The sequence below is a fragment of the Thermobia domestica genome, chromosome 4 (genome assembly GCF_964235325.1).
Source record: "Thermobia domestica chromosome 4, izTheDome1.hap1.1, whole genome shotgun sequence".
NCBI lineage: Eukaryota > Metazoa > Arthropoda > Insecta > Zygentoma > Lepismatidae > Thermobia > Thermobia domestica.
The window spans coordinates 263,695,974-263,718,858 of NC_137457.1; the positions used below are offsets into that span (position 1 = coordinate 263,695,974).

Below are 22,885 nucleotides of genomic sequence, written 5' to 3' on the forward strand. Positions count from 1 at the left end.
CACTTCAAATATACTTTAGGGTTTTCAATTTCTCAATGAAAAGATTACATTTTTGTCTTGGATTCCAAATTTTTCAATGAAAGAGTTACACTTTTATCTTTAGATATCTGTTTCAATTGCAATTTTGACTTAGATTCTTAATATGTCACTTAAAGAATTACATGTTTACCCTGGGTTTTCAATGACACATTGAAAACATTACATTTGTATGTTGAGTTCTCAATATCTTACTGAAAGGATTATAGTTGTATATTGCGCTCCAATGTCTCAATGAAAAGATTACAATTTTAGCTTGGATTATTATCATTTCAACAAAAGAACTACATTTTTACCTTGAGGTTTTAATGTCGCATTGAAAACATTACTTTTTCTCTTTGGTGGTTCTCAATGTCTCATTAAAAATATTACATTTGTATCTCTGGTTTTCGATGTCTCACTGAAAGGGTTACATTTGTATGTCTCAGTGAAAAGATTACAGTTTTAACTTGGATTCTCAACATCTCAAATAATTACAATTTTTACCTGAAGTTCTCAATGTCTCATTGAAAACATTACATTTTTACTTTGATTTCTCAATGTCTCATTGAAAATATTACATTAGTGTCTTGGGTCTTCAATGTCTCACTGAAAGAATTACATTTTCATCTTTCATTCCAATGTTTCAGTGAAAAGATTACAATTTATGCTTCGATTCTTAACATCTCAGTGAAAGAATTAGATTCTTACCTTGGGTTCTCAATATCTATTTGAAAGGATTATACTTGTATTTTTGATTTACAATGTATCAGTGAAAAAATTACATTCATCTAGTGTATCTTGAGTATCAATGTCTTAGTAAAAAGATTACAATTTTCGCTTGGATCCTTAACGTCTCAGTGAAACATTACATGCTTTTTCGGGTTTTTAATGTCAGTACTGAAAAGGATTACATTTGTATCTTGAGTTCCAATGTCTAGAATTGCAAGTTTAACTTGGAGCTTTAATTTCTCACTGAAAGGATTACTTTTTTTTTTTTTTTTTTTTTTTAGTTTTTTTTTTTTTTTTTTAGTTTGGGTTTCCAATGTCTCATTGAAAAGATTACATTTGTACTTTCTTACTCTTCCCAGTAAAAAGAATTAATTTTAAATTGAGATCTCAGTATCTTATTTAAAGAGTTGTATTTGAGTAAATAATTCTTTAAAAAAAAAATACTTCCTTCTTGGGAAATCTTCCTCTTTCCTCATTAATTTGTCGTTTCTTTTAACCTGCCAGTATGAGCAATGTACGCCCCAATAAGCAAGAGAAAAAAACAAGTTATTGAGTGAAGAACTTTCTCAAAATCTTGAAAATGTTAGAGATAAAATATGCGACATTATATTTGCAAGCGAGAAGGACATAAGTAGGTCACAGTGCATGCATTATACATATCTCAGAGAACTTGACACATCTAACAACTGCATTTGTTGCTTTTTTCTACCTGAATTCGGAATTCGGAGTTAAGAAAGTGCCATGGCACCTTTAGAAAAATCAATTACTACACAATAATGAATTGCAAAATTCATTTATCATTTTATATGCATATAGTACAGTACTATAATAATTTTCAAAAATGAACAGAGCATAAAGATTTAATAGTCTACCTAATAGGATGGTGGATTACAGTAGAACATGCTTACGATTGACAACAGTGTGACTAGCACAGCATTTATATTGTAGTTTTATTTCTAATCACGAAGCAAACCTCTGAGCCTTGGGCGATCCATACTGTAATGAACAATTTCTTAATAGAATCAGCATTACTCGTATCTTGGCTAAAGATAAAACTAATTTTCAAGTTTGTTTCATCAGTAAACTAATCTTCCTAACAAGTAAATTAATAATTACTCTTAAAATTTAAGCGAACTATTTTCTTTAATTCTAGATAATCTCAAATTTTAATCTTCTAATTATGGGCTTTTATCACCAAGAGTAGAAAAACTGTAAAATTCTAACTCTTGTAAATGTCTCTGAATCCGTTGAAAGTTAGAAGTACATTTTCTTGTCATGTGAAAATTTTTTTGTTGTTTGATAGTAAAATTGATCAAAATAAATATTCATTTTTTCTGCATATTACATACATTACAATAAAATGTGAATTCCTTCACCCACCAAATGCATCTTAAGAGCCACTATTATGTCCTGATCCATAAGTCAGAAATCTACACTTGTATTTGAATATTCATCCTTTATGTTCAACGAAGGTAACATGGTTAGTACTTTCTTATTCTTTCTTGTGACTTACGTGTTCAATTTTGCTTTTAATGGGAAAATCCTAACCAGACTGCTGGTTGAGATTTATGTATTTTAAACTCCTAGTTAACCATAGGCAGGCCTGTATTTAGGTAAGTGCTATTCGGTGCTCGATCACAGGGCGGTAGAATTTAGGGATCAGCAAACTTTTGGATTTTTTAAATTCACAATAAAGTAAATTTAAAACTAGCAATCCGCAGAGTCCCATGCAAGCGCTAGAAAATATGTTCATGTGTTTAATTTTCTCTAATTACTGTAGTTACTAATTAGCTAGCTTATCTGATTATTTTTAAAAAGTCATCCTCTCTCACCCCCACCCTAAGGGGTGAAGATGAACTTGAACATCATGAAAACTGATACCGTTAAACTTAACGACCTCGAAAACTATTAATTCAACACTAATATCTGTCGTTTCCAGAACTTTTAAAATCGCATCCCTCCATGGGGAGTAGAGAGAGTTGAATTGAATTGAAACTTTCACTATTCATCTCAGCGATCCCAAAAACTGTGAACTCTAATATAGGTCGTTTTCGGGTGGGGGGGGGGGAGTGGGGCGACAAATTATTTAGAGCACAGGGGCGCACAATATATAAATACGGGCCTGACGATAGGCCCAATCTCAGATACCTTCGATGTGGACAGAGGAGTTCCAATTAATTAAACACATAATTTTAAAAATAATTATAATTGTATTCTTCTTTATCTAGTTTCGGACCTCACACAGTATGTTAATGTGCTTGGAATTTTAACAATCATATCCTTACTTAAAATTCTGATTGCTGAAAAATCTGTGCATTTTTTCTTTCTATTCTTCCATGCAGACTTGTTTAACAGAGGTTAAAAATAGTAGTACGTGAAATAAATGCATCAAGGAAAATCTTAATCTTTCTATTACTGTGAGTCGCTAAGTGGTAGAGTTTATTAATTTGATTATAGTTAGTAAATAAGCATACTATTCTATCTTACGTTGAAGTAAGGTAAAGTGTCTATGTGTGTATGTATACTATTATACATACGTAATTATAAAAATAAGGCAGAAACCTATAAGACAAATAAAAGTTATAAGCACTTTCGCTGATATTTTAACATGTAAGAAAAGGAAAGAAGTAGGAAGGAGTAAGTGTTAAGAAAAAAAGGACAGATAATAGATGAATAAGGAATATTAACTATGTTTTCTAGAACTTGATATCCCTCAATTACCAATTTTTCTTTAATATTGCTTTTCTTTCTACTTGTTTCCCCTTCCTCTACCTGATGAAGGATAAACGAAAGTTCTACAATTTTATTTACGTTTGTGTATCAGTTCTCCAATCTTTTTCTGATAATTAATTTGTTTTGTTTACTCTTTGACACTTTAGTTTTAACTCTATATTTGTTGCTTGCCTTCCCCGGTTGTCTAGTGGCTAGCACAGGACAAAGTCCTGGGCTCGATTCCCAGTTGGAAAGTTTTGTAATTTGAACACATTATGGTGTTTCTGATTCCACCTCAACTGTAGGTGCACGTCGCATATAGCCTCCGTGTTGAAAATAAACGCTAAATGTCAACATTTACTGTAAAAAGTAAAACGAAAGATTCTGGTGTGAATCACAAAGATATACTATAGACTAAAACAAAATGACTGGTAATTGAGACTATTTTCAAGCTAGTAGTAAAAACAGGAAAACTAGAATAAGAATAACATAAAAGAGCAAGTCTTTAATACACGCAGAGTTCCGAAAAAAAATAAAGAAGAGTTATTGCCTTTTTGACTAGCCAAGTACCTAATATGTGTATTTTCTGTGTAAGTGATCCTGAATTCGATCTCCAATGAATGTACTTGTTTGTGGTAAAACCAGAGTAGTGGTACAGATCACATTTAAACCATATTTATTTATTTGTCTGCTTTCCATACCATTGAGATTGAACATATACCATCTCATATAGCCTGGTGGTAAAAACAAGCCTTGAACTTCAATCAGCTAAATAAATAAAGGAAAGTTATCGATTTGGAGGAGAAATAAGGAGTACCATTTCTCAGTTAAGTGTATGGACAAACCTTACAAACTAATTTTAGTAAAATAGAATTGTCTACGTTTTCGAAAGGACTAGCTAATCTTGTTGCTTGGAGCTTAAGTTTGGATCTTACAATTGACGAGCAGATATAACGTAATCTCACATATAACATCTCAGTTCGTACATATATTTTCATGTATTTTTAGCTATCACGCACATTAAAGATAGCTTTAAAAGACGTACACCAGTTTAGAATTTACACAACTCTATATTTGACAATAATACCGTTTTTTACTGCACAATTTAAAATTATACATCTAACTATTATGGCGACTCACACAATTATATCTTATAAACATTTCCTTGACAACGACTAACATCACCATAACAATGTACTAACAAAATATCTTGATCAATCTATAAAATATTACTTACATCCGTGGTTCTCAACCTAATTCCTATCATGAGCCCCATTTTGTAACCTCTTACCAGCGACCCCCTTATAATTTCTGGTTTGTAATAAGCTTGTGTGGGATTTTAAATCCATCTCACGATATTCATCTATTTCTATAATAGTAGAATCCATTTCTTGTATATAGTGGATACAATAACTTCCCCCAAAAGCGAATGGATTAAAACCAAACTTGGTCAGTTCATTCATATTACAAATATCGAATCCGATCCGTCATACTGTTTCAAAATGGATATCATTGGCCGGAGTCAGGGGCGGATCCAGAACCGACTTCTGGGGGGCGGGGGTTGTCATACTGCTACTTTTAAGGGCTCCAATCTTTGGGATAGGCTTTATTTATATATATAAAATAAGAAAGTTCCCTCTTCTGGGGGTCTGACCGGAGTGGATTTTCTTTCATGGTAAGTATTAAAACAAAGTCGTTTATCAGTTGAAAATGACTGGATAATGTACATCACGAAGGTTGAACCGAAAATTGCCGCACTAATGAAATCACACAATGCTCAGATATCTCATTAGCTTTCGATTTTAATTGTGTTTCAATTTACAGGTTTTGTTGCGTTTGTATTTTTCTAGTACAGTGAAACCTCCCTTAACGGACACATCTCAATAACGGACACCTCTATAATACGGACAGATTTTTTTGTCCCGGCAAAAATATATGTTCTCTTACGGTACAAAACCCTCCCTTTTACGGACACTCTCAGATACGGACGCGGACAGTCCTTTTTTTTTACCCCCAAACGTTTCAATAACCTATTCATAACGGACAGGAATTATTCTTGGTTCTGCGATATTTGACAGTAGACAGAAAAGTCTTTTCCCCACAAGTGTATCTATCATCAAACAGAACAACTTCAAGCTGAACTTGAAATGCTTCTTTTTTTCTGACCGCAATAAACTGCTTTCTGGTGGAAATCCTAGAAAATCTTCAATAAGCACTAACACTCATGCTGGATTACTCGTATGGTCAAGAATTCTATGTGGATCTTTCCTTCCCTAACAAATTTAGTGCTTTTTCCTCTGGGCTTTGCATCTTTCCCGACAATTTCATAGATAAAAAAAGAAACATGGTTTATTTTGCGATAACATTTTTCAACGAGCAATGCTTTCTCTCTTTTTTGGAAAAGAAAAATTTTTTCTTTTGTACAAATTGGTGTCTCAAACAGTTGAACAATTAAAAAAATTTGCCATTAATCGCGGTGAAATAGAAGTTCTCCAATTGATCCAACAGTTGCAAGCAAATTTCGAACAGAAACTAGTGTCCATAGGATGCACACGGCAGAGAGTACTGCAGACTTTTCCCCAAGAAATTTTGTGAGTTTCTTCTCCACATTTTCAGTATTTAATAATAATATTGCATACTTTTAAAGCTATTTTTACTTTTAATATAGGCGGTAAGTGAATTAATGGATTTTTTACAGGGTGATGACATGTCCTTAAGAAACTTACCATACACGCATTATCATTTGCAGTATACGAACATATTAATACATTCCCCAACAATAATATTATTTAACAGAAATGAATTTCTCCTTCATCCGTCCCAGTAATTCAAATACGTCTAAATAGAGTATTTTCATATTGAATTTTACGTATTTACGTTCATACATAATGTATTTACTGTATACTACTGCATACAATTACCGTTGAGAAAATTAAATTTTTGTAACCTCTCTGTAACGGACACCTCTCAGTAACGGGCAAAAATTCCCGTCCCATTGGTGTCTGTTATTCAGAGGTTTCACTGTATTTCGATATGCAGTTCTCATTAGTTTCATATTGCACCTCTTTCATTTAAATGGACTTTTAAACAATTCTGCATCCGTTAAAAATGTTTATTAGACTTTTTTTTTTTTTTTATTGATCTTAACAGTATGTATAAAAATATGCCTACCAGAATAAACTTCAAAATAATATTTAAAAATATTTTCCGGTATTAGATTCTAACTGTATTTATCTCTTTCGCTTGTCTTGTAGTACTTTTACCTATATTTTCTTATTGTTTTCCCATTCATTCATTTTCTCTTTCCTTTATCATACTGCCATTTCGAAAGTTTAAAGTTGTTTTTCATTGTAGTGACTACGCTTCTAAGTTGTTAATAACAATATTCCACATGAAGCATTATATAAAGTTTCTTCCTTCCTTCTGGATTCTTCTTCTGTCATTTTTTGACGTTAGTTTTGTTATTCGTTTGCATTTCAGATCATTACTAATACTATCTCGGTATTGAAAAATATTTACTCTCTCCTCAACTTCTATTATGGACAGTTCTACTCATTCCATCACTGTTGCCTTTTTCTTTCTAAAATTATTTTCATCTTACATTTTCACAGTTTTTTCTTGTGTTTAATACTGTACTACCTTAATTTTCAGATTAAAATCTGAATTTGTCAATCAAAATTTTCGTACTAGGCAAATCAACTTTTAATTAATAAATGAAAATAACTGTTATATATCGTGTTCATTTCCCTTCTGTCAACTTGGCTTTTGGAAAAGTTCATACGAGTAAAGAAATACTTAAATTCACTATTACTGATAATAATCTCATAACATTCACTCTACGATCATTGCTGAAAAGAAAAAAATTAAGTTCTCAGTGTTATTAGCTCTATTTTCGCGACATCATATATTTTAAAATCTTGTTACTCAATCGTCTGTGTTTTGTTGTTGCTTTCTATTATTTCATTAATAGTGCACATAAATCGACTACAAATTTTGAATTTCGTCATTGTTTGACTAACTACAAAATAGCGAAGGATGTCTTAAATAAGATTGTGGGTTCATAATGCTAGTTTATTGAACTTTGATAACACATAAATTGGAGATAGTATGGATTTTTCCAGCTAATTTGTTTTCTCATAAACATAGGAATGAGGAGTGGGTCGATTTAAAAATGATTTGCTGCAAGGGATATTGCCAAATTGTTAAACAGATTTAGAAAGTTAAAAAAAAAAAACAGATTCTTTGAGCATGTGACTTTTCCCAAGTCGCAATTGCTAATGGCCAGAAATAAAATTGTGACAAAGTTAAGAAAAATCAAAATCGTGAGCATAATTAAATTATAGATAAATTCAAATATCTTCATATGACAATAAGACATTAACGAAAAAGATAGTATATACTATACAGGCTATCCTCATGTATTATCGCTGATGTCATAAGTAAATTCGTTTTATTCATCTTGGTATAAATTATTGTTTTCTAGTGACACAATATCAAGTTATTGCATGTTTAGAATGACTGCATAACGGGGAACAAAGCATAATCTTACATTAAATCGTATTGCTAGAGTTGAGAGAAACATGATGAGACGAATTGCTCAAGTCTCTACTCATAAATGGCAAATATATGACAGAAGCTGATTCATCTTGAATTTGTTTCCAAAAAGAAGATTAAGTTCACTTTCAATAAATATAGGCTGACGATACAGTATTGTCAGGATATAGAATATTCTAGAATATAATTATTCCATAGTAATATTTACACTTGTATCATACCAAAAAATTCCAAACAGATAATACAAGTGAATTCAGAGGAAATAATCGGTAAGAATTCATACCAGAAAGAAAGAATATAATAAGGCACTAATATCGACTGATTATTGCTATCTACATAGTTCTTAAGCTTCTCGTTGATTGGTTATGAACGTTTGAAGATATTCGGATTTATCTGAAAGTTGCATCATTGTCTGAATTCCTGATCTCTTAATTTTGTATTTTGTAACAACTTTGTTATTTTTGGTCGTTAGCAGCTACGACTTAAGGAAATGTCATATTTCAAGGAATCTACTAAATGCACTTTTCACATTCTCTAAACCTGTTTTACAGTTGGGAAGCATTCTTTGTAAGTTATGTTTTCAAATAATGTCTTCATTTAGAAATTAATGAGTGAAGAAAATCCACTGTTGCTGATGATTGGACAGTCTTGTTCATGGAGTTGCCAATTTTTATCTGGCTCAACTATATATTTCAAAGTTTAAAATAAATTTATTCTTTCTGTGTTTTGAGTATTGCGCTGGAGCCGATAATTTTATTTTTCAGAGTTGGCAATCTTACGTGTGCAAGTCTATAGTCTTACGTTGTTTATCTTATCCACTTTCATTAGATTGAAAAAGAGCGATACTAATGAGTTTGAAACGTGTTAATTAGTTAAAACTAATTGACAATTTGATTTGATTTGATGTCATTTATGTATATAAAATATATAATTACTAAAATTGAATGACTGTAAAATTAGAGATCAACAAATGATAGACTAAATGGTCCAGCTATGGATTGGCAAACGGCCTGAATTCAATGACTGACTCCGTCAATGTCGTCCAAATTTAATTATGACTACGAAGCAATGACGCTACAATTACATACCTTACAGCTCTGTCCGTTTGCTGTCTTCGCTACTCTTGTTTTCGACAGCATTGCCAATCTGTTGAGGAAAAACATTACTAGATATTAAAAATGCAACATCAAGATGGAGAACACAGCAGACCCAAATCTGGCGAACAGGTATCTTAAGGTATAAAATGTTTAGGCCCTACACTTATTGCTCTTTGCGTGTTGTGCCAGCGTGACAAGAGCCTAAAATCCAGAGGGCAGTTGTGCGTGGGTCCACAATGGACATCCAGAGTGACTGCGACATTAGAAAGCAGAAAGGGCGAAATCATTATATCCTCCTAGGGTATGGGAAGCCATGTGTCTGTTATGCGTTGTGAAAATCGTGAACTAATTGTTCAATCGGCAAGAGATCAGGCGAACACGCCAGTCAAGGAAACGGTAAAGCATCGGGTTCATCCAGGACTCTGTGTATCATATGCAGTTGCGCGTTGTCGTATTGGACTGTCTATAACGAGCAGTGGCGTAGCACACTTTTGCGCCCCCCCCCCGCAAAGTATAGAGAAGGGGCCCTAGTTGTAAAGCCGATAGAAGTAAGATTGAAGTTATACTTCTTTAAATCTTTAATCATCGCAAGACTTCGGGGCCCCCTTAAACGTCGCCCCCCGCACTACGGGGGTTGCGGGGGCAGCTGCTACGCCACTGATAACGAGACATGGAAGTGGCCGTCATCATACTGCAGACAGAAGTAAGATTTGTTCGAGAAGACTTTTTCCTACCGTTCGGCTCTCCATGCGGAATGCTCGAGGTACCATTAGAACCATACAATCCTTAAATGTAAAGTTAAAGGGAGCCGCAGCAATAAGCACCTTGCAAATCTGCACTGCCCAGCCAGGCGACATCTAACTATTCGTATTGACACTGCCGCCGTCCAACAGCCCTGAATTCTTGTGCCAGTGTTCGAGATCTGACTGTCAGATTTGCTATGGCCATTCGCGCAAGTCTGTCCTCTCAGTCCGTGGTATGACGTGCCTTATGAGATCCTCCACGTAATGACGATTTCAGAAGATTTTCTCAGAGGACTTTCAGTAGCTGGGGATAAAAAATAGTACTGTGAATATATAGGTAACATATTGAACATGAATGGGGATATGATTACGAGGCGTAAATTTTCCCTTCCACCTCTAAAATGGTCACTCCCAGTACGTTATTGTGATTATCTCTATAAAGCCACAGACTCAGAGCCTTACTCTGTAACATTTTGCATCGACACAACGCAAAATTTGTCCTTTAGTTTGCGATAATTGGCGTGGCTCTTGTAATTGCTAATTGTATTTTTTGTGTTGCGTTGCAATCCGCTAGTTTTGCGAAGACATGTATGGAATGAGACCCTCGATCACTGTGGATGCATTCTGCCCCAAAATAGTACTAATGTTGAAAGATTATCCTCAGTCGCGATATGTCACAATTTTCTTCGATCGGAGACAGAAATTTACCAGAATTTCTGCCCCATTCGACGACGAGGCATTGTTCGACCGTTCAAACGTACTTACATCATACTAACACTTGGCCAATACTAAAAAGTGGCTTTTTGGTTTGACTCTGATTATTGCGTTTAAGCCCATCCGTGATTACAACAACTTGAATTTAAGTAAGCGAAGATACCTGGAATTACATACACCGTAATCATATATTGTATGTATTAGCTACGCTAATTTGTTAGAATAAAATACTCCCAGAATAGTGGAGAACAATTTGTTTTTTGTTTGTTTGATTCAAGAATGTAAACAAGAATTTTAGGAATGATCACAAAAATGGATGAAAACATTGCGATCTTGGCCAAGAATTTTAGGAATGATCCAAAAAATGCATCAAAAGATTGCGATCTTGGCCAATAATTAGTTTTTGGGTCAGGTGCCACAAAATTTTTGAACGGCCCCTAAATCGAGTTTTCGTATTTTTAAGGGAATAGCATATCATACTGAGTTAAGTGATACTTCGGGTTTGGCTATACACTATATGTAGTTTTCCAGATATAAGGCGTACAAGAATGTTTTTTTCTGAAATATATTGGATCTTTTGATCCAAAATAGGTTTTATTCTACTTTACTGCGATACTTTTATTTCTGTAGTAATACATACAAAGTGAAAGTTGGTGCCTGAAACCGGAAGTAGTATATATAAAACGAAGCAGTCATAAATGCTATGTAAAACTGCATTGTAAAATGAATATAGACAAATTTTCCAGGAATATCCATAAGGAAAGGTCAGGCCCAAAGTAATTCAGTAGATTTTTGGTTCAGGGATAACCATAAGGATAGCAACCCGATAAATGTCGGGGGACCTGGGCCTTTGAGATATCCATGGAAAAAATATATTCTTTTTTAAGTTTTCTTCATTCAATTGCGATTTTTTTTTCCAAGTTTGAAATTCCCGCCGAATTTGTCCGGACCCGAGGAATCTTTATGGGAAGCTTTGCTGCCTGCTGAACGTAGAGAAAAAGTAAAATTGTATTTTCGAGGGGTACTAGTAATGGGAGGTTATTCATTAAGTATTTCGTGAATTTGGGGGGATGTAGAGAAAAAGTAAAGTTGTATTTTCCAGGAGTGCCCACCAGGGAAGGTCGTCTCAAACCATTTCAGTGAAATTGTTTGGAGTAATAAGATAAAGTACGATTTTATTGTCCTGCGTGTCCATAAAGAAAGATTACGTCTTAAAGTATTTCAGTAAATTGTTTGGGGAAATAAAAGAATATATAATTGTATTCTGCAAGGCCAGAAATAGGAAATTAACCCCAAATCAATCAATCAATCAACCAACCAACATCCAAGAAATTAATATGATTTATTGAAGCAATTTTGAGTACAAAAGGACTATTTATTTCTAGTACAATATTACCTGTAATTGTTTTTTTCTCTTTTTCATAAGTATTTAGAGAAACCCAACTTCTATCTTTTTGCCTTCATAATCCAAAAATGGAATACTGAGGACGTGACGTCTATGATTGAGTTCGAAATTGAAAGCACATATGCATAGTTGAGAAATAATTTTCAAGAAGTTCTTTGACGTAAATAATTCATGAAAAACCTTCATTCTTAAAATTTTGTACTAAAATTTTACTAACTGCTGGCAGTACTATATTTATTTTATCACATATGGAAATCACCCACCCACTCCGTCCGCTTATTGTGGCTGTTAGCCAAGATTTCTACATCTGTTATGGATTTCCAGTTCATGATCAATAGATACTTGAGGAAGTATCTCAGATTTTAATGGTTGTGGAAAAATGTACTTGAGAAAATAACCCGATACTGCCTACAAGGGGAGGCTACGTTGCAAAGTATTTCAGTGAATTGTTTTGGGATATAGAATAAAAGTACAATTGTACTTTCTAGGGGTGCCCACAAGGTCAGTTCATGACGCATAAAGTACTTGAGTGAATTGTTTGGGAATATAGAAGAGTATAATTGTATCTCCCAGAAGTGCATATAGCGGGAGATTATGACACAAAATACTTGTGTTCCTTTTCCTTGCACTGGTCGAGAAAAATACGTAAAGAGTTGAAACATTTAAACCAATTAAACATTTATCTAAAAAGTGTATAAAGAAGAAAAAACTAACTGAGGCCAAGGGAATTGTGGAAGAATCGTCGTTCACAAGCATTGCGCAAATGTAGAAGTAGTACTTTTGGAGGGGAGGTATGTCAGGCAAATTAGGAGATTTTGCATTTGGGACAATGTTGGGCTGACCTTCTCTGTTTTTCTGTAGGTACCGTTCAAAGCATAGTTGGAGACCTTTCAACATTAGAAGACATGGAAAACTCAAACAAACAATCTTACTTCTAGTTGCATGAAACTTCTTACTGAACAAAAACGTAATTAAGCCAAAAACACAGTATTACAATTTCTTGACAAGAAAAAAAACAAACAAATAAACAAAAAAAAAAATGCCAAAAGTTCTTCAAAGGTTTGCTCTGATTCTGGCACCACTGAATTTCCCTGATGACAATCGTCACTTGTTAACTGTCATCGTGTTTAAATTATTTCGAAGATAAATTATTCCCAAGTTGACAGCATGTTGGTTGCTTCGCTTAATCTATTAACCTTGTGTTTGTGCCTCGCACAGTCAAAGCGACGCGACGTTGGGTTGGCACCGAGGCTCACAGCTGTGATCGTTTTACGAAAGTGTTACTTTCTCTCTAAACATAAATACACACATCACACAGGGAACAGTTTTATTTTTTGCAGGAAATTCAGGTAGGATTTCGGTCAGGATTTGGATAATAAGGACCTTTGGTACTTCAGAAGGGCAATAGTTATATTTTTTTAAAAAAGAAAATATTTAGAATATACATGTATTTAGTTACGAAATTACCCATTTTTACCGGTTACTGCCCGTTTTAGAAACACTTTTTCTCCATCTCGATTAATTACGCTGGACAACACGTATTTTGTAAACGAGGCATAAGCAACCATTTCTTGGATAATTTTAGTGCACTGAACACAAAAATGACAATGAAAACATGAGATTGTTCCTTGTTTTGAACTTATAGAAGGATAAAAGGGAAAAACTAAAAAAAATAATGCTATTCCAAACTATAGAAAGTTTTATGTAACGGAGATATAAGCAGCCGTGAAAATAATCTACGTATTTTTGCGCTCCCCTAAGTTTTCATATATAGAGAGAGTATTGTGTATACGCGTATAGCTGACGGTATATATAAGGTGAGGCAAAAGTCTAGATACATCCCTATAAAAGTCGAACGGTGTGATGAATCATAATATTGTTTGGTATGGGGTGTCTATAAGTGGGAGCGCAACACTTATGGGGAGCGCAACACTTATAAGTGGGGAGAAACTTATGGCGACAGCGGCGGCCATCTTAAAATCCGCCATCTTGGATTTGTGATTAGTTTTTCAAATGGAAAGGGGACATATTGCATACGTATCATTTTGCATTGCCTTTTTCTGAGGAATACACCTATGAAATCCATTTTGAGATATCTTTATTTGTGTAGGAGTTATGACCTATTAAAGCTTGGGACACTTGCTAGAATTGACATTACAGCATATGCTCAATATGACCTCCATTGCGCTGGATACACAATCGGAGTCTTTTTTGCCAGTCCTGCTGCACACGTTGCAGGGTCTGTGGGCCAATAGAGGCACACGCCTCCTCAATACACCGGCAGAGATGGGCTACATTATAGATTTTTATCTTATACAGAATTGATTTCAAATACCACAGATAAAAGTCAAGAGATGTGAGATTAGGGGACCGTGGTGGCCATTCCATAGGACCCCTCCTATCTATCAAGTGACCAGGAAACTGTTTATCCAGAAACTGTCTGACTTCAGTAGCATAGTGGAGAGGTGCAGCGCCCTGTTGGATGAAAGTTGGGAAATCACCCTGCGGATTCAACAACGATGGAAACTCATAATCACGGAGCATGTTAAGATACCTCTCCCCATTCAAGGTTCCATCAATAAACACTGGACCCACGATTCTTATGCCTCAAATCCCACACCAAACCATCACTTTTCTACCACCAGTAACTTTACAAGGATTCACCCACGAGGGATTTGCATCTGACCAGTAATGGTGATTCTGTTTGTTTACTTCACCTTGCTCATAAAAGATAGCTTCGTCACTGAACAACACCTGTCGTATGAAGTTTGGATTGCTGTCGCACTGATCCAGGGCCCATTCTGCAAACTGCATCCGCCGAGCAGGGTCATCCTTCGAGGGATGATGCAACTGTCACTTGTACGGGTGTCATTGGTGTCTGTGCAACACATGCAGGATTGAACGGGAACTGACACCGGATATTCCTGATAACCGGCGCTTACTGCGATGTGGACTTTTCACAACCGATACCACAATTGCTGTTGTAGTCTCCTCGTCGGTGGCTGTTCTTGGGCGTCCACTGTGTGGCTTGTCCGCCACAGAACCTGTTGCACGAAATTTGTCCAATAACTTGAAAACTGCCATATGTGAAATGTAATTTCTCTCAGGATGCCGGCCATTGAAGTCAGCAGCAATCACTCTGGTACTTCGTCCACCACTCATTAACACAATTTCAATATGTTCCTCCTGTGTAAGTGCCATTGGATCACCTGTAAAGATAAAGACAATTTATCATCTTGCAATTTTAAAATTTAACAGATCATAACTTCTACACAAATAAAGATATCGCAAAACGGATTGCACAGGTGTATTGCTGAGAAAAAGGCTGTGTGGAATGATATGCGATTCCTTTTCCCATTTAAAAAACTAACCTAAATCCAAGATGGCTGATTTCAAGATTGCCGCTGCTGTCACCATGGATCCTATAAGTTGCGCCCCCACCTATAGACACCCTATACCAAACGACATTATGATTCCAAACACCGTTCGATTTTTATAGGGGTGTATACAGACTTTTGCCTCACCCTGTAGATGAAATTCGTCCCACACCAGGAAAAATATTCAGTTCGCTCACTTGAAAAATGTATAGAATTTGTGAACCCATATTTGAGGTGCTAAATCTATGTCGAAGTCATTTCTCGGTATTTTCTTATAATTTTTGTTCAATGAGGGTCCAATATTGAAACCAGAAGTAATCTTCTCAGAGGGATAAGAAAGGAAATGGAATTTAATCTTGCGCCAAGTCCATAAATAATAATAATAATAATAATAACAATAACAATAACAATAATAATAATAATAATAATAATAATAACAATAATAATAATAATAATAATAATAATAATAATAATAATAATAATAATAATAATAATAATAATAAACATTTTAATCTCTTACGGTTTTTGCTTTGATATCTGTTAACAAACAAACGTACATTATAGTTCTACAGCTTAAAGACTTCCCATCTCAGTGTTGCCAACAAATCATGAAAATTTTTCATTAGGTTATAATACAAAATCCATCAGAATCCCATTAGGTTACATGTTGAAATATTGTAAGCTTGATCACAAAAAATTAAATTCATTAGTTTGTTGTTCTTTTCACTTTTGTTAATTAAATATAATAATTCAATTAATTACATTTCTAATTAATTGATTTTTGAAAGAAACGAACAGTAAAATGGATGATACTGGTCCCTGCAAACGGGTCCTGATTCGATAACAAGAGTAATTGTAATATTTTGCAAGATACTAAATAACATGATAATCCTGGCCGCATTTTTGCCGATCCCAAACGTTTCAGCATTCTTGCCAATTTGATGTCGAGAACAGAACCCAACCAACCCCTGCGGGGCTTCTAACTCGTTCCTACTACTACTACTACTACTACTACAACTACTACGTCAGCTTTGGATCTATATAGTACAAGGGCAAACTTACTACTACTACTACTACATTTGCTTTGGATCTATATAGTACAAGGGCAAACTTATTTTAATGAAAATTTTAAAAAATCGTTAAATCACTTTTTGAATATTATTTTTAATCTTATTTTAACGAATGAAGTGTTATAAACATTTTCAAAATTAGTAAAAAAAAAAAAACTGTCCGTAGGCAGGATTTGAACCCACGCCAAAAACATTTTCTTTAATATCATGTTACGCCAGCCTACTGGGCTGCTAGAGCCGACAACATTTGCCGTTTACTTTGTGCTATATGTAGATCATGTCTCGTGATATCGTATCTGTATCGACCAATCAGATCAGAGGATATCTGAAACGTTTGGGATCCGCAAATATGTATCCTGGCCAACAACTACCGTTATCATTGGAATAGTAAACTTGTGATGTATTAGTCAGTAGGTTAAAAATTCTTCTGTTAGATTGCAAAATCTATCAGATTTGATGAGAGCAAAAGCATACGTAGCGCTTCTAGAATTCACTATACTGTGACAAAAACATATTAAAAGTATGTTTGCATATTAATGTGTTTCTATTTGTGCATATTATGCACCATTTATGGGACGATAGACATTTATGGGGCCTTAATGAATTTCATACCAGTTCAGCATAATTGAGTACCCCTCACTTTGCTCGTGAGCTCTGGATGTTAGTTTTGCATGTCAATGAATCGAACTTCAAGGACACATTCCTCGTCTCTCAAGAAGCCCCGACCTCACACATTTTTTTTCTGTGGGGTTTTATCAAAAACATTGCGTACTGTGTTAAAATCAAGAATGTGAATAGGGTGGCCAGATGTCCTGCTTTTGGCCGGACAGTTCGGCTTTTGGAAATCCTGTCCCGTGTAAGGCTTAGTAGTCGAGTCGAACGCCCATTTGTCCTGCTTTTCAGTTGTCTTATTATAAATCATAAACTTTCCATTATTCTGATAGCTCGATGGCTCCAGTATTAGACATTTCAGAATCTGCAAATTATTATCAGTACATTTTTGTAAGTTGTAAAGTAAGAAAAGTTTAGAGTTCCAAAATTTGATAGAACAACCATTAGATTGGCAACCCTGGCCAAGCCATATCAATTTAAAATATCCGTCTGCTTCATAAGCTTTCAGTTGTTTTAGAAAAAAGGTATGATGGTGTGGGAATATCAACGAGGTAAGAATTTTAACATGTAAATGTAGCTATTTATTTGTAAATGGAGCTTTCTCAGCTTGCTCGAGCCAAAGATGCCTAAACGCAATTAATGAATTGAATTATCACCTTTGGAGAAAAGGTTTACAAATTCATAATGTCTGGCTTTCTAAGTCAGTGCGTTCGGCTTTTTAATAATTGCCTTCTGACCACCCTGAATGTGAACCACCTGAAAGCAAAAATCAACGAGGCAATTGACACTACTACGCCAAACATATTTGACAGGCTCTTGGGTGAAATTGGTTATTACCACCTGGACACGTGTTGTGTGAATAGTGCATGTATAGAAACACACCGACATGCAAACGCACTTTAACATTTTTCCCTACAGTATAATAAATTTTACTAGTATTACATTTATTTTTGCACCGAACAAACTATTTGAGTTGCCAAACGAAATGGCGTACCATTCAGTTACACAAGTGTCATTACTCCTGTTTAAAAAAAAAAAAACTCATTTAACCCCACCATTCTTTCTCGAAAACCCGTATTTGGATGTCGAAAAGTCGTCCTATGATTATCCTGCAAAGAGCTCAGAAATGTCCCACAGAAATTCCACAGGGGAAATAAAGGGTTATCTAGATTTCCACAAGATGTCTACAGGACGTCCCATGGACATCCCGATATCTTGGAACTAACATCTGCTGATATTCAATAGATGTCTCTGTGCTAAATGGGCTGCTTCTCCCTTTCCTAGCAAAGGAAGAAGATTCAACAATTTGTTATTGTTACAGTAGTGGTGGCAGGCTAAACAAGAACGTGGATTCCAGAAAGTCGATGGACTTGTAAGTACACCATTCATTGATACACGCACACACTCCCAACAGTTCACGACACCGCCTCACCTTTTCCCGTCCTTGTCTTTTACTGATATTCTGAGTGTCTGATCCAACACAGAGGCTTTCCGTGACGTCGTCAGTTAGAAATCACATGTTTAGAGTAAAATTTTGTCTTATTCCACACGAAAAATGTTTGTATATAGAAACTTATGTTGTGATTCCACACACATTCTAATGTACATTTTCTTTCGACAGGTGGACCAACAGCGTTGTGTCAACGTAGCCGTGTCAGTGAGAAGCGAAGACCCTCAATTCTCCTTCGACAGGAGCTCGGCCAGGAAGTTCCTCGCCTCCCTTGTGAATGGACTTCGACGATGAATGCGGTTGTATGATGACGTCTATCATTGTAAGAAGGAAGAGGATGTCTAAAAAAAAAAAAAAAAAAAAGTAATCCTCTTTCACTTTAATACGGCACCTCGAATTCAAATAGCCATGATGGATTGACTGGGCAAACAAATGTACATTGGTTTCGAATTATTTATAAGGTGAATGGATGGTCTTATCCCCTCCCTCTTTTGCCTTTTGTGGTTTTTGTTGTTCTCTTTGGTTTATCCTCGAGGGCATGGCAAATATAGGATTTCCTCTGAATCTATACTTCAAATTTACCTCAAAATTATAGAACAGTGGCCAGCAAAATGTTTTTATCCTCTCATTTTCTTTTGCCAATATTTCGGAATGAATTTTTACTGTACTTAGCAAATAAAATCAGTATCTTCAACTCTTGATCATTTGCAGTTATCACATTATAGGTAAGTTGCTTTTGATTACACCTTAATGTCTCACAGCGCTGAAAAGTAGTATAAGACCTCTTTCTCAGCAATTCTGCTTTCGAGGTAATTTAAAATCATAAAAAAGGTGAAGATACTGCGTTATATCCTTGCGATGACAACGTTAATAAATTTGAATACAGTTTTCGTTGACACATATCTTCCTTTATGCGTCAACTAGAATGTATTCAACTTGATCAAACAGGTCGAAAGTAATTGACGAAAGAAGAGCGAATATGTACTACTTTTGGCTGGCAAATTTTCAATGTTTATCCAGTGATTTATAAGAAACTTTTCGAATATTTTCTTTTATTCACATTAGACAGGAATTTGCCAACTTATTTTTCAAGATATTCTAGAAGATGGAAATATCATTAAAGTCACGTTTATCGTTTAAAACATATCTTTGATGTATTGCAATATTTGTCAAAAGTTGCGATTAACTCCTTGTATTATCAATAGTTTACAATTAACGAAATGGATAATGCTAGATATTAATTGCAGTTTGGTAAATAAAGTCGACAAGTTTGTATATTCACATTGATGATTCAAGATTTAATATAATACAAGTTTATTGGTTGTTTGTATTTATATATCAGTTCATGTCTTTACTGGCGTAAATAATAGTAAATTACACACGAAAATATTGATTATCATTAGGAGGCTTAATAGACTTCTGAACATATAATTAAAGCTAAATCTATATAATTAATATGATAAGTAGTAAAAAATACAGTATAAGAAGTTTGTCGTGATGGTATAAAAATCTCTTGTGTAAAGTTTATTTATTGAACATAATACTTGCACCATATATATTTTTCATATTACTTCACTATTTATTAATTTATTTATTATTGCGAAGTATATCAAAATGTACTTATTTAGTAAGTTAGTTAATCATCTTATTAATTCGGCTAACTTTCACCTGATTGATTGATTGTGCTAATTTTTAAGATAATACGAATTGTATTTATATGAAATATGTATGTAATTTCCCTTTGCTGTTCCCAGTGTCAAAGTCAGTAATCTTGTAATAGTCATATAGAGTTTAAATCCGAAGCTGATGTTCTTTGTCTGTCCACATCCAACATGGCGCCCATTTTATTTAAAAAAAAAAATCTTTATTGGTTCTGGCAACAGAACTTAAACAACAATCGTGTATTCAAAACATCATCATAATTATCAATATTATCATTCTCTCATCTTTTCATTATGTAATCTAACATAACTTATTTTTTATATACCTAAAACCATTACTTGACTGATGTTAATATAGAGGAATAAAACAACTGTATTACTGATTGAGGTAGAAAACGAATTTTCTGAATGTATGAGTGTGAACGCATGTGGTATCGGTACGACAATAGCAAATGCCAAACTACAGACTTTTTTTTTATTTTAAATATAATTACCACCGGCACTAAGTTATCGACTTGTAATTGAATAACGATTGTGTGAGTCTTTTTTATATATTGTATTTTACAATAGTTTTTGTAAATAAATTATTAAATAATACTCTTACTGTTTTTCCTTTAATTCTTTCATGATTATTGCCTGCTGTAGAATTAAGGCGTTTATTTCACTGCAAAATCTGAGCAGTGGCGTACACAAAGGGAGAGTTCAAGGTTTTAGCAATACTTCAATAAGATATTATGAGAAAGAAACCACATTTATAATATTACGATACATAGATAAATAACCCTAAAACTAAAAGAACTTGGGAGCTTCGAACGGCCTTGAAGAAATTCTGTGTAGAACACTGAATCTAAATATACTTCACTTTGCTTGGAAATTGTTCAGGCGAAATACATTTTTGCATCACGACCTACAAATTTTAACAAAATTGTCTAAAATTTTCAAAAAAAAAAAAAAAAAAAAAATAGTTGGCCACCCTCGAAATAGAAATAGTTGACCACCCTTGAATGTCGAATAGTTGGCGACAAACTTAATTGGCTGAGGGAAGGATAGATCTTTGCCGTCGCAGCTCTCATTATACATTCATTTTTTTTAAATATGATATTGAATATCAGGCTCACATAAAGTGGCATATGCAAAGGATTTTCTGAGCTTTAAAACCCCTCCTTCAACAAGAATTTACTATATTTAGATAGATATATGCAAAAATTGCATGTGTCTTGAAACAATATGGACTTGGGTGCTTAACCTTCCCTCTTGATGAAATTCTGTGTACCCTACTGCTTACATATATATCGTAACTTTAGTCAAATAAACTAATTAGACGTCCAGATTTTTAGCGGGGTCAAAGTGAAACATGTTTATGTTGGCTACACTAGAAGACAACAAACAACTATATTTTGAAGCAAAAAGAAAAAAAAATGCAAATTCCAGGTTTTAGAGTTGGTCAAGAGATAATGTCATGCAAGTTCACTTACGTCATATATTTGATTCTTCTGGACAATCGGGTTCAGAGGACCATTCCCGGTATAGCAACATTATGAATATGTATGCAAACAAACGAAAGAACAGGACAATTTATTTCCCAGTAGCATAGACAGTAGTCTCAAGAACGGGTAACGGTAGTGTAGTCAACTGTAAACGTTGGCTCTTTGTTACAACTGGCCACTTTGCCGAGCATTAGCCAACCAATTCAATTGCTAAAGTAGCCCCTAGCCAAAAAGTACAATATTGCGATTTATAGTGCGAGGTGTAAACTGTTGAATAAAAGACAGCAAATTCTTAGTTGGTCATTATACACTTTAAATTACGTCGAATAAAGTGCAGTAGAAATGTTAGATAAATGACAGCAAAATATTAGTTGGTCATTTACATACTTTAAACTACGTTGAGCTAAGTGAGATTGAAATTGTTTGATAAATGACCGCAAATTGTTAGTTGGTCATACTTTAAACCAAGAGAGGTCGAAACTGTTGGATAAATGACGGCAAATTGTTTGTTAGCCATTGCACACTTTAAACCACATTGAGCCAAGTGAGATCAAAACTGTTGGATAAATGATGGCAATTTGTTGGTTGGCTATTGCACACTTGAAACTACGTTGTATCAAGTGAGGTCGAAACTGTTGGACAAATGGCAGCAAACTGTTGGTTGACTATCATATATTAAGCTACGTTGGGCCAATGCATTTTTCAGCTTTAATTTGCAATTACCAACTCTAAATGTAAACCACTAGCTTATAGGACCAACTAAGTATGCTGCTACGGTATTACCTGGCCTCTCTGACCATCGTTCAGTTTTCATTAATTTACAAACTAAAAATACAAAGAAATTAGCGAGAGAGAGGATAATTTGACGACAGATAATGATATCCTTTCAAAGTTTGTGACTGTTTGTTCATTGTCTATAGTTTTTAGCAAAAGCTTAGTGGGTGAGAAGTGAAAAATAATATAAGCGCTGTTAACCTAACTAACGATTATCATGTGTAAATATTACAGAAACTTACAGATATCATGCTTCCCACTGCCTTACGATTAAGTTCAGAATATTCAACAGTTTTGTTTCTTCAGAATTTCCAGAACAGGAAGTTTTGTTCTGTTATCGCCCTCTTGCGAAGAGTAATAATGATCAGAAGACGCGGCTGAAGTCAACCAAATTGACTAAATCGCTAAAATTGTTATAAAGTGAAATTGGTTTTAGAAAATGGCCTGTCCAACATGAAAGAAATATACTTGCTTTTCCCTAT

The 22,885-nt window shown here is 34.5% G+C and overlaps 1 protein-coding gene across 1 annotated transcript in view; it reads left to right on the forward strand.

Moving 5' to 3' along the window:
- LOC145684040 (apolipoprotein D-like) overlaps positions 1–20,739 on the forward strand; it is a 159,825-nt gene extending 139,086 nt beyond the window's left edge. Inside the window, exon 6 of the mRNA XM_081755867.1 lies at positions 18,653–20,739. Coding sequence (XP_081611993.1) covers positions 18,653–18,775 — 123 coding nt within the window. The 3' untranslated portion in view covers positions 18,776–20,739. The remainder of the gene's footprint in view (positions 1–18,652) is intronic.
- Positions 20,740–22,885: the final 2,146 nt, after the last annotated feature.